At 41.9% G+C, this 22,085-nt stretch overlaps 1 protein-coding gene across 4 annotated transcripts in view; it reads right to left on the bottom strand.

Moving 5' to 3' along the window:
* Positions 1-22,085, bottom strand: part of LOC129540048 (E3 SUMO-protein ligase RanBP2-like) — a 57,548-nt gene that overhangs the window by 9,812 nt on the left and 25,651 nt on the right. For 3 of the 4 annotated variants that reach the window (XM_088841392.1, XM_088841394.1, XM_088841395.1), the window contains exons 9-24: positions 21,440-21,649; positions 20,380-20,561; positions 20,118-20,293; positions 19,845-19,968; positions 19,098-19,259; positions 18,693-18,830; positions 18,470-18,616; positions 17,456-17,635; positions 17,289-17,372; positions 15,308-15,443; positions 11,983-12,077; positions 6,551-11,153; positions 5,946-6,023; positions 3,755-3,925; positions 3,063-3,155; positions 2,587-2,765 (exon numbers count right to left, since the gene is read on the bottom strand). In XM_088841392.1, the coding sequence (XP_088697518.1) occupies positions 2,587-2,765; positions 3,063-3,155; positions 3,755-3,925; positions 5,946-6,023; positions 6,551-11,153; positions 11,983-12,077; positions 15,308-15,443; positions 17,289-17,372; positions 17,456-17,635; positions 18,470-18,616; positions 18,693-18,830; positions 19,098-19,259; positions 19,845-19,968; positions 20,118-20,293; positions 20,380-20,561; positions 21,440-21,649 (6,758 nt within the window). The remainder of the gene's footprint in view (positions 1-2,586; positions 2,766-3,062; positions 3,156-3,754; positions 3,926-5,945; positions 6,024-6,550; positions 11,154-11,982; positions 12,078-15,307; positions 15,444-17,288; positions 17,373-17,455; positions 17,636-18,469; positions 18,617-18,692; positions 18,831-19,097; positions 19,260-19,844; positions 19,969-20,117; positions 20,294-20,379; positions 20,562-21,439; positions 21,650-22,085) is intronic. The other variant, XM_088841393.1, reaches the window with a different exon arrangement.

Raw genomic sequence — 22,085 nt, 5'->3', positions numbered from 1 at the left:
AAGGAATGCGCTATCACTATACACAGTGACTGGGCCACATCTCAGAGGCACTGTGCTGAGTGAGAAAAGTTCACATCAGAGCTTACATACTGCATGATTCCTTCATGTCAGTGTGGAAAAGGCAGAAACACAAGCAGATCAGTGGCTGCAGATGTTCTGGGCGGGGAGGGATCTGAACGGAAAGAGACAGTAGGAAGGAATTCTTTGGGGTCTGGAACTATTCTGTACGCTGCCTACGGTGGGGATTACAAGAATCCAGGCATGTGTAAGAACTCACAGAAAACATACACACAACAAAAAGTGAATTTTACTTATGATAAACCTGAAAAATTAATACAAATGAAAGAAGTCATTATTTCTTAATGACTGAAACACAAGGAAATGGCAGTCCACTTTGTGTCAAATGATTTAGGCTATCACATTAGTATTATTTATTACAGCCAAAAAGAAGAAACAACCCAAATGGCCATTAAACACATGAATGGATAAATAAAATGTGGTAAATTCATACACTGGAATGTTATTTGGCCATAAAAGGACCAAGTGCAGATAAATGCTACAATGTGGATATATCACAAAAACTTACTAAGTAAAAAGGACCACAAAGGACCACATGTTATGATGTTTATATGAAATGTCAGAAAGGCAAATCAGAGACAGAAATGGTACATCAGTGGTTATCCAGGCCTAGGGGAGACAGGCAGAAATGGGAAGGGTGATGACTGTTAGAGGTTAACAGGGCTTCTTTTGCGGATGACGAAAATGGGTGAATTAAACAACAATAAATGTCACCCCCCAAATGCAGACTACATTACTTGGGAGGGGAATGTCATAATTCAACTCCTAACACATTCTCCATTTAAGAGGCCATGAACAAGAAACTCCTGTAGACAAATCCAAAGGCTGCTCCCTCGTTCAGCACTGCACCCTGACCCTCGGCAGTCCCGGCACACAGTCAGCATCTATAACCACAGCATCCTCAAGCACTTTAAGCCAGGAGTGCGTATGTCGAGAGTTCATGTAGTTGGGGATAAATCAGTGTAAAGCAGGAAAGATGTGTCCTAAGAGGACATCATCTACATCCACCCACAGAACTTTTTAGTTTAATGGCTGTTAGTTCTCTGTTTCACCTCTATCAAAGGGCACTCTCCTCCAAAATTACAACTGAAAAATTTTTTTTACCACCCTTATAATGACTTACCACATTTAATTTCTGTGGCAAAAGGAGCCCCTAGGATTTTTATTTAAAGAACATTGTGTTACAGGATATTTTACAAAAAAATTTTAACTTATAACAATGATAACACAACAGTCACTCAAATAAGATATTTTAATAGCTATAAACAGCACAGTACACTGACAAAAGACACCAAGTCCTGTGTACACTACGAGTAGGGAAAGAATGAACACTGTACAACTCAGCATGTGCATCAGCGATGAGATTACGTCTCAGTTCTATTTTTAAGGCTTGAAATACATTAAAAAAAATAAGTTTATTTTTCAGTTTTGCACACAGAAAAGTGAAGCCATATTTAACTGCAGTGTTCACTTAGTATGACTGGACTGTATCTGCCAAGTTAATGACCGCATGCTAACGCCTCCAGCAGCAGTGATTAGAGGTGACTGACAGAAACCACACACTGTGCACTGCCGCTGAGACAGGCAAACGGCCAAGTGACGGAAACACACTTTGGATTCAGCACAGCTGAATGCAGAAACTTCAAATAGCACTTCCACAAATAAACCTAATTGGTTATAAATGAGGGAGGGCTGTGTCTATGTTAGCTCTTGCGCACTGACGAACAAGTTTAAACCTACGGAAGAGCCAGCACAGCCTCGGTGGACAGCTGAGAAAGCAGGCCGGCTACTCCTCAGGGTCAAACGGATAGTGAAGGGCAGTAAGTCTTCCACAGAGCAGGCTGCAGGCTGGGCCATCTCATTCTCTTCTCATGTATCCATTAAAGAAAACACTGCATTCCCAACTCTAGGACCTACTTTATTTTTACCGTATTTCCAACAATTTTAAAAAAAGTATTTCTTGAGGAGCAAGAAACCATTCTGATTATGTCAATATTGTACACAGTTATAAACAGTGACTAGTCTTCTAGTTTCTGTGGAACATAAATTCAGACACCAAGGTGCTGACAACTATTAAAATGACTATACTTGAACTAAGAAAGTAGTCAAATCATGAACTTACAAAAAGCAAAGTATACAGATCATGGGAACTAGGTTTCAAATGCTATTTCCTATCCACTGTGCCCACTCCAGAATCATGTAACCGGCACAAACAGTGAAGCATTTAATTCCGTTCTTGGTACAGCAGTAGACCTTGTCAGGGACATCAGCATTGTCCATGCTACCACCCCAACTTCTCAAAATCAGCACACACACAGCAATGACGGGTGGGCCTTCTGGTCCTCTGCCCAGAAAACAGTTTCTCATCCTCTAGCCAGAGCTGACTGAGGCGAGGTGCCCACCCACTTGCTGGATGCACCCTACTGTTAACCATGTGCTAAGAACACTCTAGTTTATTGCCATCAACAAAGGCTACTGAGCCAGAAGGAATGCCAGAGACAGTCTTACTTGCGCCTCCTGCACTTTCTGAAGTTCCGACTGAAAGTCTTCCGCGTTTCCATTGTCCTCATCAGTGTCACTGCAGACGCCACAAAAAAATGTAGGCGGAAGCTTGAGAGTGTCTGCTTTTGCCTTCTCTTCAACTGTTGGCTTCTTTTCCCAAACAATAACACATTCTTTCTCATTATCTGAAAATCCAAGCAACATAAACAAAGGAAAATTAAGATAAAAGTAGATGAAGTTCAGCCAAATCCACAATAATGGCCCACAATGTCACCTACAGATTAAAGACCCAAACAATAAGACCCTGGATGCTAATGGAGAACTACCACCACCAGGAATGATGTTTTCCCTTCATACTATTTTTAAATACTTTAAATCACCATGGCAAAATTGGTAATCACCAATGTGACCAGACTGGGAGATTCCTTTAAACAGAAGATTTTTAAAAAACACTTTAAATTACTTGTTTTAATGTTACATACCTGTTAGATTTTCTTCTGACAGTCTAGATGTTTCTGAGTCATCCAGATATAGTTTTCCATTGAGTTTCTTGACAGCTGTATCGAAATCTTCATCTTAAAGTATAATTTATTTTATTAAATAAAAAAATTTACAGTAAATTCCAGGAGATTTCCAAGCCAGGAATCTAGGAAAATTATCTGCAACTTCCCATCTACTCCCCCTTACTCCCTAAATCCAAATAGCAACCAATTTCCTGATTCTACACCCAAATGCCTAGTCTGAGCTGCTCTGGCATTTCGGGGCTCTGAATGCCTCTCTCTGGTTCCTAAAATCCATTCCTCTCAATCACTGCCAAAATTATTTTGAGCCCGTAAGCCCCTGACTGAGAACTCAGATAGGGCCCACAGAACTCTCCTACTCAGACCCCGTTCCTGCCGCATGGCTCAGTCACCCCGCTAAGACTCTGAGGAAATCAGAACTGCTTTCAGTCCCCTCAGAACCCCTGCCTGTTCACAGCAGACACTGAGGGAATGTGAATACACGAAGGCAGCTCTTCTAACCATGACATCCACTGACCACACACATTTAGAATCAACATGGACCTGCACGAACAGCAGGGGTGGGGGCTCCAGGAGGCTTAAAGTTTAACTTCATGAGCCCCGTTCACTATGATGAGCATGAACAGAATGCTCTATAGCAACAAGAGACTCACCGTCCTCCTCCTCTTCGCTGACGTAGTCTGGCCTGTTCTTATAGCAGAAAAACGTGGGGGGAAGCTGAAGTCTGCTTGCAAGAGCTCTTTGCTCAGGGGTCGGGGTTAGCTCATACACAATGAGAACATCATCATCAGAGGGAAGATCCTCAGGTTTTTTCCTCTCTTCCACTACAAGACAAGACAGAAAGACTGATAAAGACAAGGTGGTAGGTAATACCAATATTGTAACTAAAATAAAAATCCTGGAACTTCATTTTTATGTTAAAACAGCATGCTGACGAAAACACACACGCTCTGATGTGGACACAGCTCACAACCATGAGAGTTAGAAGCCTGAGGAAATGTTCTATCAGAACCCTCAGTGGACACAGAATCGCCTTAATAACCAGGAAAGAAATCCTACTTTCAGTAACTAATCACTGAAGAAAATACTACTGATGAATATAAATTTAAAAGGTATTTTAAGAGTGCTGCCATAACCATACTTGGAATACTAAATGGTTTAGCAAAATATCCATGCGTTTGCAAAAACTGAAAAAAATTAAAGAAATCATGAGCAAATATTAGTATAAATACAAAACTAACTCAAAGCCAATCCCAACGAGACCCTACAAAGAAAGCTAACAACTGCCAAGGCTGGTGAGTGATTAGAATTATACCCACTTTCCTGTATTTCCAAGCATGATAACATTAAATTAAACCTGTTACCCTCTGGGTAAATCATACTGTAAGAATCTAAGACAATGTCTGTTCGCTGAAGAACCATGACCACCACCACCGCCAAAAAGGCAGAAGATGGGGAGAAAAGGAACTCTTCACACAATAGGTCGTGGTCTATAAAAAAGGACTTCTAACAGAGCAAGCAAAATCATGGAGCATGGCTGTGAAGCACCGCAAGTGCAACTAGTCCAAAGTGAGATGTACTCCAAGTGGGAAAACACACACAGGGTTTTGAATATGTGGGAAAAAAAACGGGGATAATCTCATTTTGCATACTGATCAGAAGTTGAGATGGTACTCTGGATGCAATGGGCTAAGTTGAATAGATTATTAAATTTAACTTCATCTGTTTCTCTTTACTTGTTTCCTTTTATTTTCAAACGGTGATACTAGAAATTTTAAAATTACATATACAGGTCATACTTTATTTCTACTGGATGACGCTGATCCAGAAAACAGCTCTTCTCAATGCTGAACGAGCCCTTCACTCACCCTCCTTTGTTACAAAAACTCAGCATCAGTTCCTGGCCAGGCCCCATGAGAGGACACTGTGAGACAGACTCTTGTTAATGAGATGGCCTCTCTGGGCCTCAGTCTCCTCAAGTATCCATCTCTTAAGGTCCTCTGAAACCAGGACGTTCTCCCACCTGAGAACCGGGCTCTTTGTCCCGTAGCAGTACGTCAGTGCATCTGCTCCCAGACCAGGGCTCTTCGCCTAGGGTCCATAGAGTCTGTGCACGACTATGTACCATTCATACACACACACACACACACACACAAAGGCCACACAACTTTTCAAAGACTGCATCCTTAATCATAAACATAAGAGCTGCTGCAGTTAGGAGCACAACCTGTGTACTTTACAATTGAGCTCCTAGAAATCACAGGTGGTAATGTGATCACTGCGGCTGTCTGGCACCCGAAACACAGCTGTGCTTCTGGGGGTGTCTTGGTCTCCACAGCCTGCTCCTGAGGGTCTCTCACAGAGCCCACTGCTGAGTCCTCCACCCAACTCCACTCCAGCATGACTCCACAAGGGGCCTGCTCTAACTGGGAATAGCGAGATATGGGGGAGCTCTTCCAATAGGGCCGACTTCCACATACAGGATCTTTGTCAACCAGGGAGCCTAGGTTCCCTGTGGTCCACATGCTGCTGCCACTGTGTCTGGATGCAGACAGACAGTGATGGTTAGGTGACACACAGGTCCTCACTAATCACAGGAGAAAACGATGATGGACAAAACAGACATGGTGAAGACCACACAGATCCACCTCAAAACGACGGAGTGTAACATGTGAGAAAACGTGACATCCATGTACGGAGAGCAGCATTAGGGGGTCATGACAGCCTTGTCACATGCACGCTGCAGCATCAGGCACTTGATCTCACACAGCCAGTCACACTGCTGAGCACCAGCAGCTGCTGACAAGCGGGTGCCCTAGCATACTGCCAGTGCCAGCTCTGTACCTCTGTTCTCAGGCTGTGAGGAAGGGGTGCTGGTCCAAAAAGCCATTGGATTAGATTTAAAAAGGTTAAAATTAAATCCTAGAAAATAAAGAGTATTTCATTTTTGAACATTTTCAGAATTAAAATGAATGCAATTTTAAAATATAAAAGCCAGATTCCATCCATTTACACCAATGTAGCTGTCCCACACATCCACCTATCCTATCCCAACCAAGGCTTTCATTCTTTGCTCATTGCCAGATTGCTCAGTGGCCAGATTGTCTTACCTAAAATGTAAGCATGCAGTACTGTCCAAGAACATAAGGATAGTAACTGCAAACCTACTGAAACCACCAGCTTCGAGTGAACCCTCACGATTTGAGTGCTAGGGGCCTTAAGCTGGATCCAGTGCTGAGCTGAGTTCTTGTGCTCTGCTGACAGACATGTCTCCCTGAAGCTGACATCTTGACAACGTGCACACATGCTCTTGGCTGCTGCTGAACAATCACCACTAAACCGGTTTAGGGAAGAAAACAACCCACACAAACATCTCTTAAGAAGGAGTGGGGAGGGAGAGAGGGGGAGAGGAAGACAAAGTCTGCCTCATATGAAGACCAAGTGCTTACCCTTTTCTGGAGTTTTAAACGTGTGGCTGGTTGAGAACTGCTCCTTCAGAAAAGCAGGAGAGATGTTTTTGACTTTGCCATCGGAAGCGGATTTGAGATCAGAGTTCTGCAACTCCTGGCGATCACCAGGTTCCACTTTTCTCTCAGATCCACTCTGGGCTGCTGAATTGGCTTCACTACTGTTATTTTTCAGAGGTGTGTTAAAACTAAATCCAAACAAAGATCCAGTAGCTGAACTGTTGCCAAATGCAAATGGTTTTGACTTTTCACTGCTAAAAATGCTTTTAACAGACTCAGAACCAAATACAAACTTTGGGGGTGAAACCACTGCTTTTGTTGTTGCTTCAGGGGTGCCAGACACCCCACCAACTTCTGAGGTTGTGTCTGCTGCCTCATCACCACCCTGAGACAAATCAGTTCGTTCTCTGGTGGTTTCTTCCAGCACAGCGACAGCCATTTTCCCACAAGGTGACTCCCTGGGAGTGGTCGAACGAGCGACGTGTGGTGTTATCAAAAAATCTTTTTCTTGGGCCACTTTTGCTTCATCAAATATTTTCTTAAACGAGTCTGCAACATCCTGTAGTTTAAAACGAACAGCTAAATGTTCTATTTTTCTTTCTCCATCTGCAAAATCACATGCAGTCCACACCCACACTCTTTCGGTCCCTTTCATATTTTGCAAAGTCATGTCAGGAGTTATTCTGTGGTTGGCACAAAGTTTTAATACCTGGTCCCTTCTCATCACTATACGAACTTGTTTGTTTTCATAATTCTGTAAAATCTTTATATCGCCGATGCCTCTTTCTTTCCACTGACCAGCATCTTTATCATACCTATAGAGTTTGGCTCTGTGACTAAAAACGACTTGTTCATTTTCCTCCCCACTGGACACCTCTACTAGATCAGGCAAAGGGACAACAGGCTCGAAGTGCTGTCCGTCTCTCTCCTCCTCCTGAGTGACATCGGAGTCTTCGTCCGTGCCCACTGATGCCCCACTCTGATTCAACTTGCCAGGGGACTTGGACGGGCTCAGAGCAGACTTGAAGCTGAAGTTAAAGCCGGTGGTTGACTCGCCGAAGCGGAAGAGGTTTTTCCTTACGGGGCTGCTGGCCAGCGGGGAGGCATGCACAGAGCTGCTGCTCACACTGTCATCCAGGGCGTCCTCCCTGAGGTCATAGTTGTCCCACTCCAGGGTGGGCCCAGTGGTCTCAGTGTTTGGCGCACCACTCACATCTGCAGCAGTGGCGGCTCCTGTTCTGGAATCCTTACTCTCTTCATCACTGACTTTTGTCTGATCGTTCGTCAAAAATGTCTTGAAATCTTTTAGCCCACTCTTCATTTCTTCCGCTCTCTGTATTAACTTGGCGGCCCTGCCAGTATCCACAAGCTTATGGGGAGTCTGCAGGGGAATGTCTAACAGAAGTCGCTGGCATTCCTCAAATTTCTGCTTGAATTCTTCAGCCAGTTCAGGTGTCTTGAATTTTGCCGCCAGTTGCTCAAGTTTGGCATCGCCATCAGAAAAGTCACTGGCCAACCACATCCAAGCCCTGTCTGAGCCAGAGAGGGGCTTCAGGTGCATGGTGGTGGTGATCCAGTGGTTGGCACACACCTTTAGCACCTGTTCTCTCCGCATCAGCATCCTCAGTTTGCCGTTGACTTCGTTTTTGAGGATTTTTAAGTTCCCCAAGCCCCTTTCTTTCCACTGACTTATCTCAGCATCAAACCTAAATAATTTCACCCGCTGTGAGTAAAGAACTTTCTCATCTTCCTCTCCTGTGACCAGCTCCACTTTCTCAGGCATCTGGACGACTGGTTCAAAATGGATGTCGTCACTGTCCTCGGTCTTATAGGCATCATCATCTTTCTCAAGATCAGCACAAATGTCTGCTTTATCAACTAGTTTACTACTTTGTGATGAGAATAATTTCTCTCCAGCACCTGAAAATCCCTTAAAATTGGGGTCTTTTTTGCCAAACTGAAACCCTTCTCCTGAATTTGACTTGGCAAGATCTGCAAAGGTGAAAGTGCTGCCAGTCTGACCAAAGACCACAGTATTCCCATCTTTCTGACCACCAGCGTCCTGAGCCTGACCACCAGTGTCCTCTCCAAAGGACTTTTCAGTAGTCTTCTCCTGATTTCCTGTCTCCTGAATGCCAAATTTAAACCCACCAGCAGACGCAGGGAAAGAAAAACTAAATCCTTCCTTTGCTGATTTAGAGTCTGTATTAGAAGAACTCTGAAATTTAAATGAAGGTGCATTTTCCTGATCCACGTGCCCAAATTTAAATTCCTGCTCCGCATTGCCAAACTTAAAGGCTTTTTCTGAAAAGTTAGTCTTAAATCCTGTTCCTGTCTGACTTGTACAGGAGTTACCTGCCTCAGCTGCGGAGCCCACAGGGAAAGCGAGAGGCGCTTCAACAGCAGGGTTCTGGGCTGGGTTAGAGGCACCACAAGCCACACATTTTGGAGAACTTCCTTCATTTCGTATCAAGCAGACATTGCAATCCCACTGTCCCTCCTTCTTGGCGAACAGCCCCTCAAGTCCACTCTTTGGAGCCTTGCATGTCTCTGAAACAGCAGGTGCTGGAGCAGCAGAAGCTGGTGGATTCTGACCTGGGTTCTGACAAGCCACACGCTCGGCCATGCTGGCCTCACTTTGCACTGAGCAATCCCACTGTCCTTCCTTCTTGGTGAAAACGCCTTCAAATCCACTCTTCGGAGCCTTGCTTGTCTCTGAAGTACCAAACTTTAATGAGGCAGACGCTGGGGCAGTGAAGGCAGGTGAACTCTGTTTCCGTGGAGTCTGACAAGCCTCACATTTCACAGAACTTCCTTCATTTCCTATCAAGCAAACACTGCAATCCCACTGTCCCTCCTTTACTGAAAAAACAGATTTGAAATCACTGCTGGCAGCCTTAGGAAGATCTCCCTGGCCAAATTTAAAGGAAGGTTGCTTAATAAGTGGAGATTCACTTTTGCTAGCAGGATTTTTATTCTGACATGCAATGCATCGAGACACAGTGGGTTCATTTCTTACTAAACAAACACCACAGTCCCAGTGACCTTCCCTCTTTACAGTCACCAGTGCAGATCTACTGGGAGTATGTTCTGAGCCGGGTTTAGGAGTGGAGACAGTTTCAACTAATGGTGGGCCGAGGAGCTCCTTACTGCCTGGGTTTAGATTCTGGCAGGATACACACTTCTTAGCAGTTGCCACATTCTTCAGTGAGCAGCTGTTACAATGCCACCAAGACCCTTCTTTCTTTGCAACCTGAAATTCAAAATTCATAGTTACGCCATCAGATTTGTCAATCTCCTTACTGTTATGACCTGTGGGTTCTTTTACAGTTCTCGTGGCCTGATGGGTGGTTGTGGCTACATTTGCTCCTGAGGCTTTCAACAGGCTCTGGGCCTCTTCAAACTTGCACTTGAAAAGGGCTGCCTCCTCAGGTGTCTTGAACCTAATGGCCAGCTGCTCTGGTTTGGGCGACTCATCGGCATAGTCCAGAGCATACCACACAAAGGACCTATCAGAGCCAGCATTAGGGGCAAGGGCCATGTCTGGGCTGATGTAGTGATTTGCACAGATCTTCAGCACCTGCTCACGTCTCATGAGCAGACGGATTTTACCAGAGGTTTTGTGCCTGAGGATCTTAACATTGCCGATTCCACGCTCCTTCCACTCTCGGGATGCAGCATCAAAGCGATACAACTTTGCACGATTGCAGAAGAACTCCTCCTCATCCTCCTCGCCAGTCCTCACTTCGATCTTGTCAGGAAGAGGGACCACGGGCTCAAAGTGAGGGCCATCGTCCTCCTCGTCCCCCTGTGCACTACCCCCATCAGCATCGTGACCCTTGCTGGCCGGCTCTGCAGCAGGCACTCCGAACACTGATTTCCCTGGGCTGTAGAAAGTAAACATATCATCACTACGTCGAAAACCAGAACTCTTTGGCTGATTTGTACCCATGTTCTCAGTCAATGAAATTCCAGGCACATTTTTGCTTCCAAAATTGAACGTATTTCGAGGTCCCATGTTTTGAGCAGCTTTTGGTCCACTGTACCCATCTCCCTGCAAAGGTTTATCTGAAGTCAGCAGACCTAAGAGGCTTTCATTATTGTTGTAAGTCGTAGCAGGGGGCTGTGCCACAACCTGTGGTGAGGAAAATGTGAAGTCACCATCATTGGACTTGAAATTTGAATTAAATTTGAAAGGAGTCGGCTGTGTTGTATGTGCAGGTGCTGCCAGAGATGGCCTCATTTCTTCACCAGGCACTGGCTGAACAAAACTGGTTTTTCCAAATTCTAAAACCTTAGGTTCTGCAGATCTTGAAGCATGTGCTGCAAGTGGAGGTTTTGTAAAATAACCTGGTTCTGGCAAAGGTGGATTTGTGCTTGTCTGTTGAACATTATAATTAAAGTAATCATTGCCCCTGGGTGATAGAATTCCTGTCGCAGGAGACTCAAAACGCAAGGCGGGGCCATACATGTCTTGAGAGAACATGCACGCTGATGAGCTCTGCACAGGCGGTGTGTGCATCTGCTGGGGGTAGCCGTAGACGTGCTGCTGAGGTGGAAGCCTGTTCATGCCATAAACCGGCCCCTGGAAAAAGACAAAGTGAATGCTTTTGTAGGCTGTTTATAAAACTATAGCTTACCTCGATACAAACCAATTCTCATGAACCTCAAACATGAGTAAAAATATACCACTAGAGCATACAGTGCGTTCTTAAGAGAAGACATTGCTATAAGGACACTTACAGCTCTAGTTCTTGGCATGTCCCCAAAATTGCCTTAACCAAAGACAGCACCTTATACATCTAATTCTCCTACATTAGATCCATAGAATAAATACCTTCCTCACTCCTAAACGCGGTGTCCAATGATGTTGATAATGATGATGACGATGAGCACTGACATTTGTAATGTGCCACCTGGGCATAGTTTCAAGTTATGTACACATAGGATCTCATTTTAATATTCTCAAAATCCTATAAACTAAGGCACTAGTATCATTCTATACATAAGGCACAGAGAAGTTAAGAGCCAGGGCCTGGATGTACCCAAACCTCAGTCTCTGCCTGGCTCTGCTGGGGCTGGTCTCCATGGACACTTAGTCACAGTGCGTAGGCTTGCGAGTGCCACCCACAGTGCTCCAAGGAGTGCATCACAGTCCTGCCTCTGTCACACTGGATGATGAAGCTCCCACCACCACCACTCCTATTCAAAAATATTCTAGATGTTCACACATACTGTATTAAAATTAGATAACTAAGAAACATACCTTTCTCTATCCAGAGAGAAATTTAAAATATCTATACCTCATGGGACGTTTAAGTTTTAATGTTGAATTACTTCTTGAATTGATTTGTAGGAAGCCTGGACAATTAAAAAGGAGATATTTATAAATGTATAAATTATTCCTCTGTTACCTTTGTGGGAGTAACATTAGCTGCTGGTCTGAGTAGATACTGGGTATTATATGCTGGTGACTGACTATAACATACTGAATGGCCAGTAGTTGCAACTAAAAAAAAAAAAAGAAAAGAAAGAAAACACTGTTAAAAAAAAGTCTATGCTGAACGTAGCACTATCTAGGCAAGAACTATAAATACATAAGCAGTAGAAATCAAAGATTTAACTACACAGACTTTAAACATTTTTCTATACATCAAAATTCACCATAAAGATGATTATCAAATGATAAACTAGAACAACTGCCAAGTGTAACAGAGAAGCAGTGAGGGCAGCAGCGGATGGGCACCAAGAGAACCCCCAGAGCGAGCACCAAAAGGAGCTAAGAGGAGTGGTGGGCTCCCTTCCTGAGAAAGAGGAGCTCGATGTGAAGACACAGTCCTGCCACATCAGGAATATAGGGGAGACGCTGGCCAGAGGAAGGACTTAAGGAACCAAAACATATGTGATAGCCTCAGGGCCACATTTTTGAAGTGAGGCTTGAAAATCTGCAGAATGACAAAGTTGCATTTTATACTCAAGCTAGCAACAACATTCAGGTCAAAAATCATCTGGCAAATTCACATAAAGGATCTCAAAAGTAACACAAAATGTGCTTCTTGGCTTAATAAACAGGATACAACATGACTTAACACTTGAGCTGGTGCCCAAACTATTTGCCCCACCTGCTTTGTGTGCATGTGTGTTACCAGGAAACCAACAACTAGAAGACACTCCTGTTGATGGTAAAAACAACCAACAGCCATTTGCCTGATCTGTTCTATGAAAGTTTTACCAGAAAACAAAACAACTTAAAAATCATTTATACCTTTACACAAGGAGGAAGTGGAAACTGCGACCCAAGAGGTGCTGAGCAGTTGACTCTGGAAAGTCCTGCATAGGCCCAGTGAGGGTGAAACAGGCCGTCTGTGCTCCCTGCACAGTAACACAGAGGCAGCACCACTGGAGAAGCCCACAGCTGAGCAAGGAAACTAATGTGCTGCCTGCAGGGGCTCCTCTGAAACATTCCCAGGAGAAAATAGGCAAAAAACACAGAACAAGTGGATGGATATATATGGGCCAAGAATTGTAACATCTGAAATTTAACTAGTGACTTTATCACTGAGAGTGAAAGAAACAGTTCAGATGTCTTATAAACCTACCCAAAAAAATCCTATAGAAAAAAAGCACCAAATGAATAGGAAACTCATGTAATCTAAGTGTGCTGAACATTCCTAGTATTAAAAAAACAAAAATTTAAAAGTTGATATTATTTTTGCTTTTAAAAATTGGCAAGGTTTTAATAAACTGATAATAGTTAATAACTGGCAAGAGTGCGAACAGACAGGCACTACCAGATCCTGGAGGTAAAAGTGTAAAATTGGCACAGTTTCTCAGGAAAGCAATTCCCCAACACAAGAAATCTTATAAAACCCTGAAATCCTAGGACTGTGTTCACAGCAATAATTACAACACCAACAACGGGAAATAAAAACCAGGGAGTAAAACTTGCAGAGCTTCCATGTGATGGGGTCCTCGTGTTCATTAATGGTACCAACCAAGAATACTAAGTAGAAAAATGCTCAGAACTTAAAAGCAGTATTTAAAACACATGTTTACTCATCTCTGAACAAAATGCTAATATGGTGAAAATCTCATTAAAAATTCCTTATGAATACAAAGAGAAAGGATCAGAAAAAAACGCTCCAAACTGGTAGCAGAACTCTCTGTGACACGATTAGTTTCCAGTTTTCTTTACACTCATCAGTACTTTTGAGCATTTCCTTATTCGAGTTTATTGATGGTTTTTAGTCATCTACTGTCAGCAGACAAGGGCCACCCTGGCACATCTGGATCTTCACTAAGGAAACCGTCTGTGAGTTCAGGAGGGTGGTCAGGAGGTGGGACTCTTGGCTCGATCCACAGCTACCTGCGACTGTGACTGTCAAGCAGCCCACTGGGGTCTCCATTCCTCTCACCTGTCAGGTGAGGGTGTGCTGTGTCTACAGAGTCCACAGGGTAGTTGCGAGAATAAAATGAGACAATGTGAATGTTATGTTCAGATGTGTGTTTAACAACCAGAAGACCCACAAGGTGCCCAATGATAACCACACAGCATCCAGAAAGCCACAGAGGAAGCCAGCCATGAGCCCATCCCCACCAGTCAGGTTCCACATGGTGTATGGCACCTTAGGCAGGCAATGTTTAAATCTGGCAGGCTCCTCACATCCACACCTATGACTGACAGCATTAGTGAGTCTGACTTCACAAAGATGTTCTCTGTCACCTGTTGCACTTGAAGGACACTGTCATGAGAAGATAGCAAGCTGCTCCAAGGAGGACCCTAGGGACCATCACTAAGGTACTAAACCAGGCCACACCATTCCCAATCTTTCTTTTGAACTAAAACCAATTAATCTAATTACCTCCATTTCAGGAATCTGTCTCACGTGAAAAACACCTGTCTTCATTATCACTCTGGCTGCCTGGGGGCACATGGCCTGAAGTCAGAGCACCAGAGTCTGAAGCCTCTACCAATAGTGACGTGTACAATAATAGGTGTCACCTAATCTTCCAAGCCCATTTCATCTAAACGTGGGAATTCATAATAGTAGCTCCCACTCTGGGTTACTATAATTGAATGAAATCACATACACAACGCACCCTGGCACACAGACAACCCACAGGGCAATTGCCTGTGCCCTGTGGTTCACTGAATGTTTACTGCATAAATGTCTAATGCGCACACACACATCTGCCCCCCCAACACACAAATACAATAAGCATGTGATGCAAGTGTTATTTCTATGTTTCCAACAGACAAACTGGCTCAGAGAGCTAAGTAAGAGTACAACCTAAAAATCCACTCTACCCTAACTCAAACTCTCTCCTTCCATATACAAAAGATTGTCAAGATTTCCAAGACTGTCAGACCTTTCAGAATGTCACCAAAATAATTCCCCAAAGTTTAATTTCATAATTAGGCAGCTCTTAATGAATTATACCATCAGTTAACATTTTTCTAATATAAGGCATAGTTCCAGCTCAGTCTCAGCTCCTCCGTGATGTGCAGTAAAGGGTTCTTTAAGCCTTTACATAAACAGGATCACATAAAGCCTGTTTTGTTTCTGGAGTCATAAAAATCTTGGTAACAACAAATAAAGCTTAAGCAATATACAGGCAGACACAAATATGTAATAAATTAAGGCATACAGACAAGGCGATTTCACAAATTACCTAACTGAAGGAGGAAGAAGTATAGTATCGTCACCAACACCTGGGATTATTCAGTTGCCAACTCACCTGTCAGTGGGGCCCCGTGAAAATTCTGTGACCCCTGATAACTATCAGGCACTGGGTCTGGTCCATAATTCTCTGGAGGCCAACGATGAGGGGACCCTGAGCTACTGCTATTTAGTTTCAACTCCTGCATTTCTTTCTGTTGGAAGAAGAAAAACAATTTTAAGCAATTATATCATGGCGTAAACAGTGCTAGAACAAATTAGTATCTGATGATGCCTTTTCAAAGTCCATACTCCAGTCAGAACTGAGCACCAGGTGCTGATGTAAAACATGATTCTTAATTTCTTAAAGCTTGTTTTTTGCTCCCATTCTTTTCCCTCCTTAGTATCATTATTGAATCCACTCAATCTAGAGTCAGCTCTAACCTAAAAAACGGATTCATCTCCCTTTCCATTCTACATTTACTTCATCTTTCTAAAGTTCTGTTCAGGACTTCCCTAATGGTGCAATGGATAGGAATCTGCCTGCCAAGGCAGGGGACACGGGTTATATACTTTTGCTCCAGGAAGATTCCACATGCCTCATAGCAAGTTAAGCCCTCGAGCACCAAATACTAAGCCTTCCGATGACAGCCAGTGGTTAGGGATCAGACAAGAAAAAGGCAACACCTCCCCAACCCCAGAACCTACAAGGCAGGTACTTTTCAGGAATAAGCTATAAGTGAGATCAGAGACAGATCCAGCATGGCTGCCCTCTTCTTCTACAAGTGTTTCAGATGAAATTCCATGGCAGTCTAGTGGTTTAGGCTCAGTGCATTCACTGCTGCGGCCCTGAGTCAAATCCCTGGGTGGGTGGGTGGAAGGGGATGGAAACCAAGATGCCCACAAGCCAAGTGGTGTGGAGAAAAAAAAAAGAAGTATTTTAGGAATAAAAATTTCCTGGGGAAAAAAAAAACCCCATAACTATTAAGGTCAAAAATACATATTAAATTTCAAACTAAATAAAATTTTCCCCATTCATCCATCTACACTGTGTCTAGTCCAGATGATATATATCTGAAAATAAGAAACGAATGGAATCAGCTGGAAAATTTAACTGGTCACCACTAGTATCTGGACCATAGATTTAAACATCCAATTAAAGCTAAAAACATAATGTTAAAACTTGAACTAGAACACGTGATGAAAACTAGTTGCGACAAGTCTCACTTTACGGGTAAGAAGACAAAGAGACAGAAAGCTAAGGAAGTGCCTGACCCAATCGTGCATCAGTGGCAGTCAGTATTAGACCCTAGCTTTCCAGGCACACAAGAACACCATGTAGGTGCCAGAAATCTACATGGTTAGCATGTAATATTATGCAGGTCACAATTATACAAAATTAACACACAAAATCTTTATGCAAATTCAAAAGTGCAAAAAAATACAGGTTTCAAGACTTTCCTTGGTATGATTTTAGAAGTACGAATGATTTAGTTCTTGTCAATGAGCACGAAACAACTTACTTGTACCTCCAATTCCAAAGAAGTAAAGCTCCTTTGAGTGCTACAGTTGAGGTCACTTTCATAAAGTTAAAGCACAATCATGTACAGACATCTGTGTCTTTACATAATTAAGTCAAATTCATATGAAGTAATAAAAAGATAAAGAGACCTTTTAACATTTAGACCACTTGTGAAGTCTTAGCTATAAATGTGACATACACACTAGTCAGTCTGAGCTATAATCTCACAAACCAAGGTATGAAGACTACAGCTCGCTAGTTCACTCAATCACTGGGGACCTCCTCTATGCCGGGAACAGGGCTATGGTTGGGATATGAGTCTCCATCTTTCAAAGATTCACATCTTGTGGAGGATAAAGACACATAAGTAATTTCAAAAATAAGCTAATGTCAAGACGGAAGCATGTAAAACACAGTATGATTCTACAGTCACGCAGCAGAGGACCATCTGGAACAGTATTAGAAATGAGTGAGAAAGTGGTCAAGGAAGGAATCTTGGAATAAGACAGGCACAGTTTAGAAAAATCAAGTCATTTACCTTAATGGCCTCCACTTGTTGGCAGATCATTTTCAGTAAGCAATTTTGATCTTCTGCCCACTGAGGTGGTGTTTTGGGAGAATACTGAAAAAATAACAATGAATCAGTATTTAACACATCTAGAACACACATTCTGCAGTAACATGACTCTTCTCTTTTTCACTTACCTTACAACTTCTATTTGGTGATGGAGAGTATTTGGTAGGAGATGAAGTTGAGTGTTTTATTTCTGAATCTGCATTTCGTAAAGACCCATTTTTATGAAGAGGCGCTCCTTCACTGAACTCATCGAGCTCCTGCATGACTAAATTAAGCATCTCTTTCACAGATTCCAGGGGCACAGGCAACTAGAAATAAAAGGCAAGAATCAACATCTTTAGTTTGGAAAATTACCAACAGAAGAACTCTCAAAGATTTTTTTATCTTACTAATTTACATTTTCATACTTCTGTGTGACAAGCACATTGTACTTTATGTAACAACACACAGAAAATGCTGTGCAATCTAAAGTCTCCTAACCCTCAACTCCATGCTGTGTCTACCCCCCCTGATGGCGGCAGCAAGGACAGAGCAATGTTAACTGGGGAGTTTTTCCATGTGAGCAAAGTAAGTCACTGCCATTCACTCCCTCATTCTGAATGAGAGGAGAGGAGAAACACAGATGCTGGCATGCACCAAACATAACCCTAATCCAAGAGCAGCAACACAAACTCATCAATAAAACAGGTGGAAGGTTGAATGTCACTGAGGTTAATCTCATCACAACAGCCTCCAACTGCTGACAGCTGGGGAAAGGTGGGCACAGGAGACAGTGACGAGGAGAGAAACGTCCCAAAGTCATGAGCAACCAACCGATTTCATTAACATGTTTAACTGCCAAGTCCACACAGAACTAGTCTTAGTGGCAACATTTGCTGAATACATCGCCAGGTAACAAAAATAAATGCCGGCCTTTTCTAATTCTCCAACAAGCATTTTTGTAATGGTATAAACCTAAATGTCCACATTTAAACACACACACACACAAACCTAAGGCAAAGTAATACTAATTAAATATTTAAACACCCCTGTGCATTAATATGGTATTGCTAAGCATTTTAAAAATTACCAAAATATAAAATCAAGGCAAAATTCCTTAACACCTAGTTATCAATAATAAGAAAATACAATCTGCAACTTACTTTCTTAACTACTGACAGATTTGAATCACAGTCATCTAAAATCTTTATCAGGTAGTCCCTGGTCTTTCTCAGGTAATTTTTGCATTCTTCTTGTTCTTCAGAAGAAAGCACATCATTATCAATGTCTTCTGCTTTTCTGTGAAAAAGCTATACACAAGAGTGCTTTATGAAACAATTATGTTTTAAAACAAAAACCCTTTAATTCAAGTACCACACTACTTACCAGTGCAAGATGCCAATAAGAAGTGACACTATTAATAGATTCAAAAGCAGCCATAGCATCGTCTATATTTCCATTAACTACATCCAATATAGCGAATGTGATGTGTGCTTCATCTTCGTATTCACCAACTTCACATGCCTAAACACATTGGGTAACTTTCAGTCAAGCTGCCTTTCCCCAGAATATCAAACCCAAATATTTCCCAAGGATTTTACACAATCTAATGAGATCAGCATCTCAGTGTTCTTCTCTGCCATGTTGTATCTGTGACAGACAGTGGACTTAGAAAACAAGACTACCATTCAATAGCTGGGCAATTAATATAAGCAATTTCTACTTCCATTTCCTTATTTATAAACTAGAAGCCCAGACCTCCAGCTAGTTCATGACCGGACTCTCTGTTACCTGAATGTCTGCACTATGGAAATGCCTGAACAGAGGGTCAGCAGGCTCAGGGATGCTGTTCTTCTTCTTGATCATCTTCAACAACGGCAAAACCTTTTTCCAGTAATGAACACTTCTGCCTATGTATTCTCGTTGATCATAAAAAGAATTAAGACCACTGCCCTAAAACACAAAGTTAGAAGCACACAAAGAGACACAAACGAACAGATTAAAAAAACTCACTTGCAGATGCTCTGAACAACTGGCTAGAATTTCAAATCCTAGGCAAAATAGAATCTCAAAAGTCATATGCTCACCTTTCCAAATTCTAGAATAACTAAGCACTTTACCACCAGCACTCATTCCAGACCCAACTCTGACACACCTCCAACGACACTACCCAATTGGGCAGCTTACTCTTTTTTCCTGAAGTTGCTATAGGTGTCACAGAGCAGACCTCAAATATTGAACAAGGTCTATAATGCCCTTACCTATAGAGCTTTGTGTCACCAAACAAGTAAAAAAATATTCAGGCTGGTAACTGTAAGTAATAGTAACAGCTAATACCTGGTAACGGTTACTGTGCTAGGCACTGTTCTAAGCACTTACATACAAACTATACTACTTTGTGGCAAGATTGAGAAAATACATTTTACCTGATACAGTATGAACACGCTACTACTGTTTTAAACCAAAAATCTTTCAAAGTATGTCATTTAAAAAAATTAAGGTAATGTTCTTGCAACTGCTCCACTCCAGTGAACTCACCGTTTTCTGAAGGCACTTTGCCCAGTGCACGAGCAGAGCAGGCTGAAGGCCAGTTTTCTCCTGACCTCGTAGAGTGTTTATGTCACGCTGAACTAGAAGTCGCAATTTTGCTGAGGTCCCAGGTCTAAAAAAAGTTTTATTTAATGAAATTGATTTATAAACATGCAGTTCAACACTTACATGTATGTTAATCATCACATGATAATTAAAACTTTACATGAGAATTAAGTCCCTGTGCAGTTAAGTTAAAGGAATTTTTTTTTCACTACTTACACTGCTTTTCTATGAATTAGATTACAAACTGCATCCCACCATCCTTTCTGTCTTTCTGTGCAAAGCTGTTTACACACAGGCAGTGGCAAGCACAGAGGCTGATAGAAGCTGCAGTGAGAATTAGACTTTTCCTTTAACTGTAAGTGGCTGGTATATATTACTCCAAGCAGAAATACCTATTTACAAAAAAATATATACAAATATCAATTTAGGGGGAAAAAACGGTATTCATGGTATTTAAGTTATTAAAATCTATGCTTACTTCAAGATCTAAAATACATATTGATTCAGGTGCATTTGTTTCAAGTCTTGAGGTTTCCTGGGGCAAATGATGAAAAAGCTGTTTTAGCCATTTTCGAATTGCAGGTAAGGTAGGTAATGAATCCCACTGTAAGCCAAGCCAGGTGAGGTGTTGAAGACTACCATTATGTGCCCGAATGGCACCTGAAATAAAGCAAAAAACAAAAAAACAGCTTGAGGTTTTGGAAATTTTTGTGTGCCATCAGTTTTGCCAACATAAACAACTGACTTATGGTAATATTAAATGTAACTTAATGTTATAACTGCTTTTTCATATCAGAGTACAGGGAAAATCTATAAGCAAAGTCTAGTGTTCTTAATAAAAACAGTTCTGACGGAGAAAGTTCTTTTGAAGGAAAAAAGAGCCTCACTAGAACTCAATAAAACAAAATCTACTGACAGAGGTCAAATAAAGAATAGCCATCCGGTAATCTTGAAACAATAGATCTTCCTTTTGGTAAAGATATATGATAACAGTGGGATACCACTACATTAATAAATTAAGAAATTCAATACTAAAAAAGTCTATAGGCTTCCGAAAGCATAAAAGAGGAACAAGCTTTCTGGTAATACAGCAATTTGCAAGACAAACATGTCCATCAACTTTATCCCAGTAATTATGTTTTCAGGAATCTGTATAGAAAAAAAAATGAAATGGAGACACCTAAAAATTGTCATCAGTATTTTTAATGTAAGTGAAGAAACTGGGAACATCTTAGCTTCCAGATGGAAACTGACAAGTACGTTATAGCTATTTCATTTAAAAAGATTGTATTAGCACCAAAATGATACTTAGGAGAGAACTCATGACACTAATCACGTGTAGAGAACTATTCCGAAGAAAAGCACAAGCTACCATAACCACTACCAATACCTCATATTACCCTCCCCCCATAAACCTTGAAGGTAATTCAGAAAAATATTAAGTCATTATTTCTGGATAATCCCCCTGTTGCTATTATGTATCTCCTGGTGTAAAAAAATTAACATGCAAAGTGTTTCCTTAGAAAGATACCACTTACCAACATCATATCTAGCCAATTCATCAGGATCCGGTTCTTGTACATCAATGCTTCCGATATCATCATTACCAAGGAAAGAGCTATCCTTAGGTAACTGACGAGAAAACAGAGCATCGTACAAAGCTGACTGCCCACTCCTGTTGGCAAAGGATTCTACAACCTCTTTTAAAAAGTCTTGCTTGTCACGACTTAAGTTTAGCAGCATATGCCCTGAAAAACAAATTATTTCCATCATTTAAAAGACAGATTAAAGTTACATCTCTCAACAGTTTCATTCCCTTACCCTAAGGGGAAACAACATGACATTCTCAGAATGAACCCTCCAGCCCAAAAACCACAGCTGGACCCAAAAGGGTGCTGATGTGAAAAATAAATAGACTACAGGTGTCAAAGCATCTGTGTCTATGTGCTAGAGTAAAAGGAAAGGAAAAAAATCTGTGTGAAAAATCCCAGAAGGATTTTCATTTGGATAAGTGTGGGATTCAAGTGGCCAAAGGAGAACAGAATCAAGCTCAAATTTTCTGTCCTGATACACCAAATTTCTAAATCTGGCTGGTCAGAATCATTCTTTAAAGAGCTTAAAATTTTTCTAGACTTCCACTCCAGAGAGATTATGATCCCACAGATTTGAACCTATTTTAAACAC

This window comes from Moschus berezovskii, chromosome 11, assembly GCF_049115385.1.
Source record: "Moschus berezovskii isolate FMDL1 chromosome 11, NW_MosBer_1.0, whole genome shotgun sequence".
In the NCBI taxonomy this organism is placed as follows: Eukaryota; Metazoa; Chordata; class Mammalia; order Artiodactyla; family Moschidae; genus Moschus; species Moschus berezovskii.
Note: the sequence above shows the minus strand (reverse complement) of the source record. Positions and strands in the feature narration are given on the sequence as shown.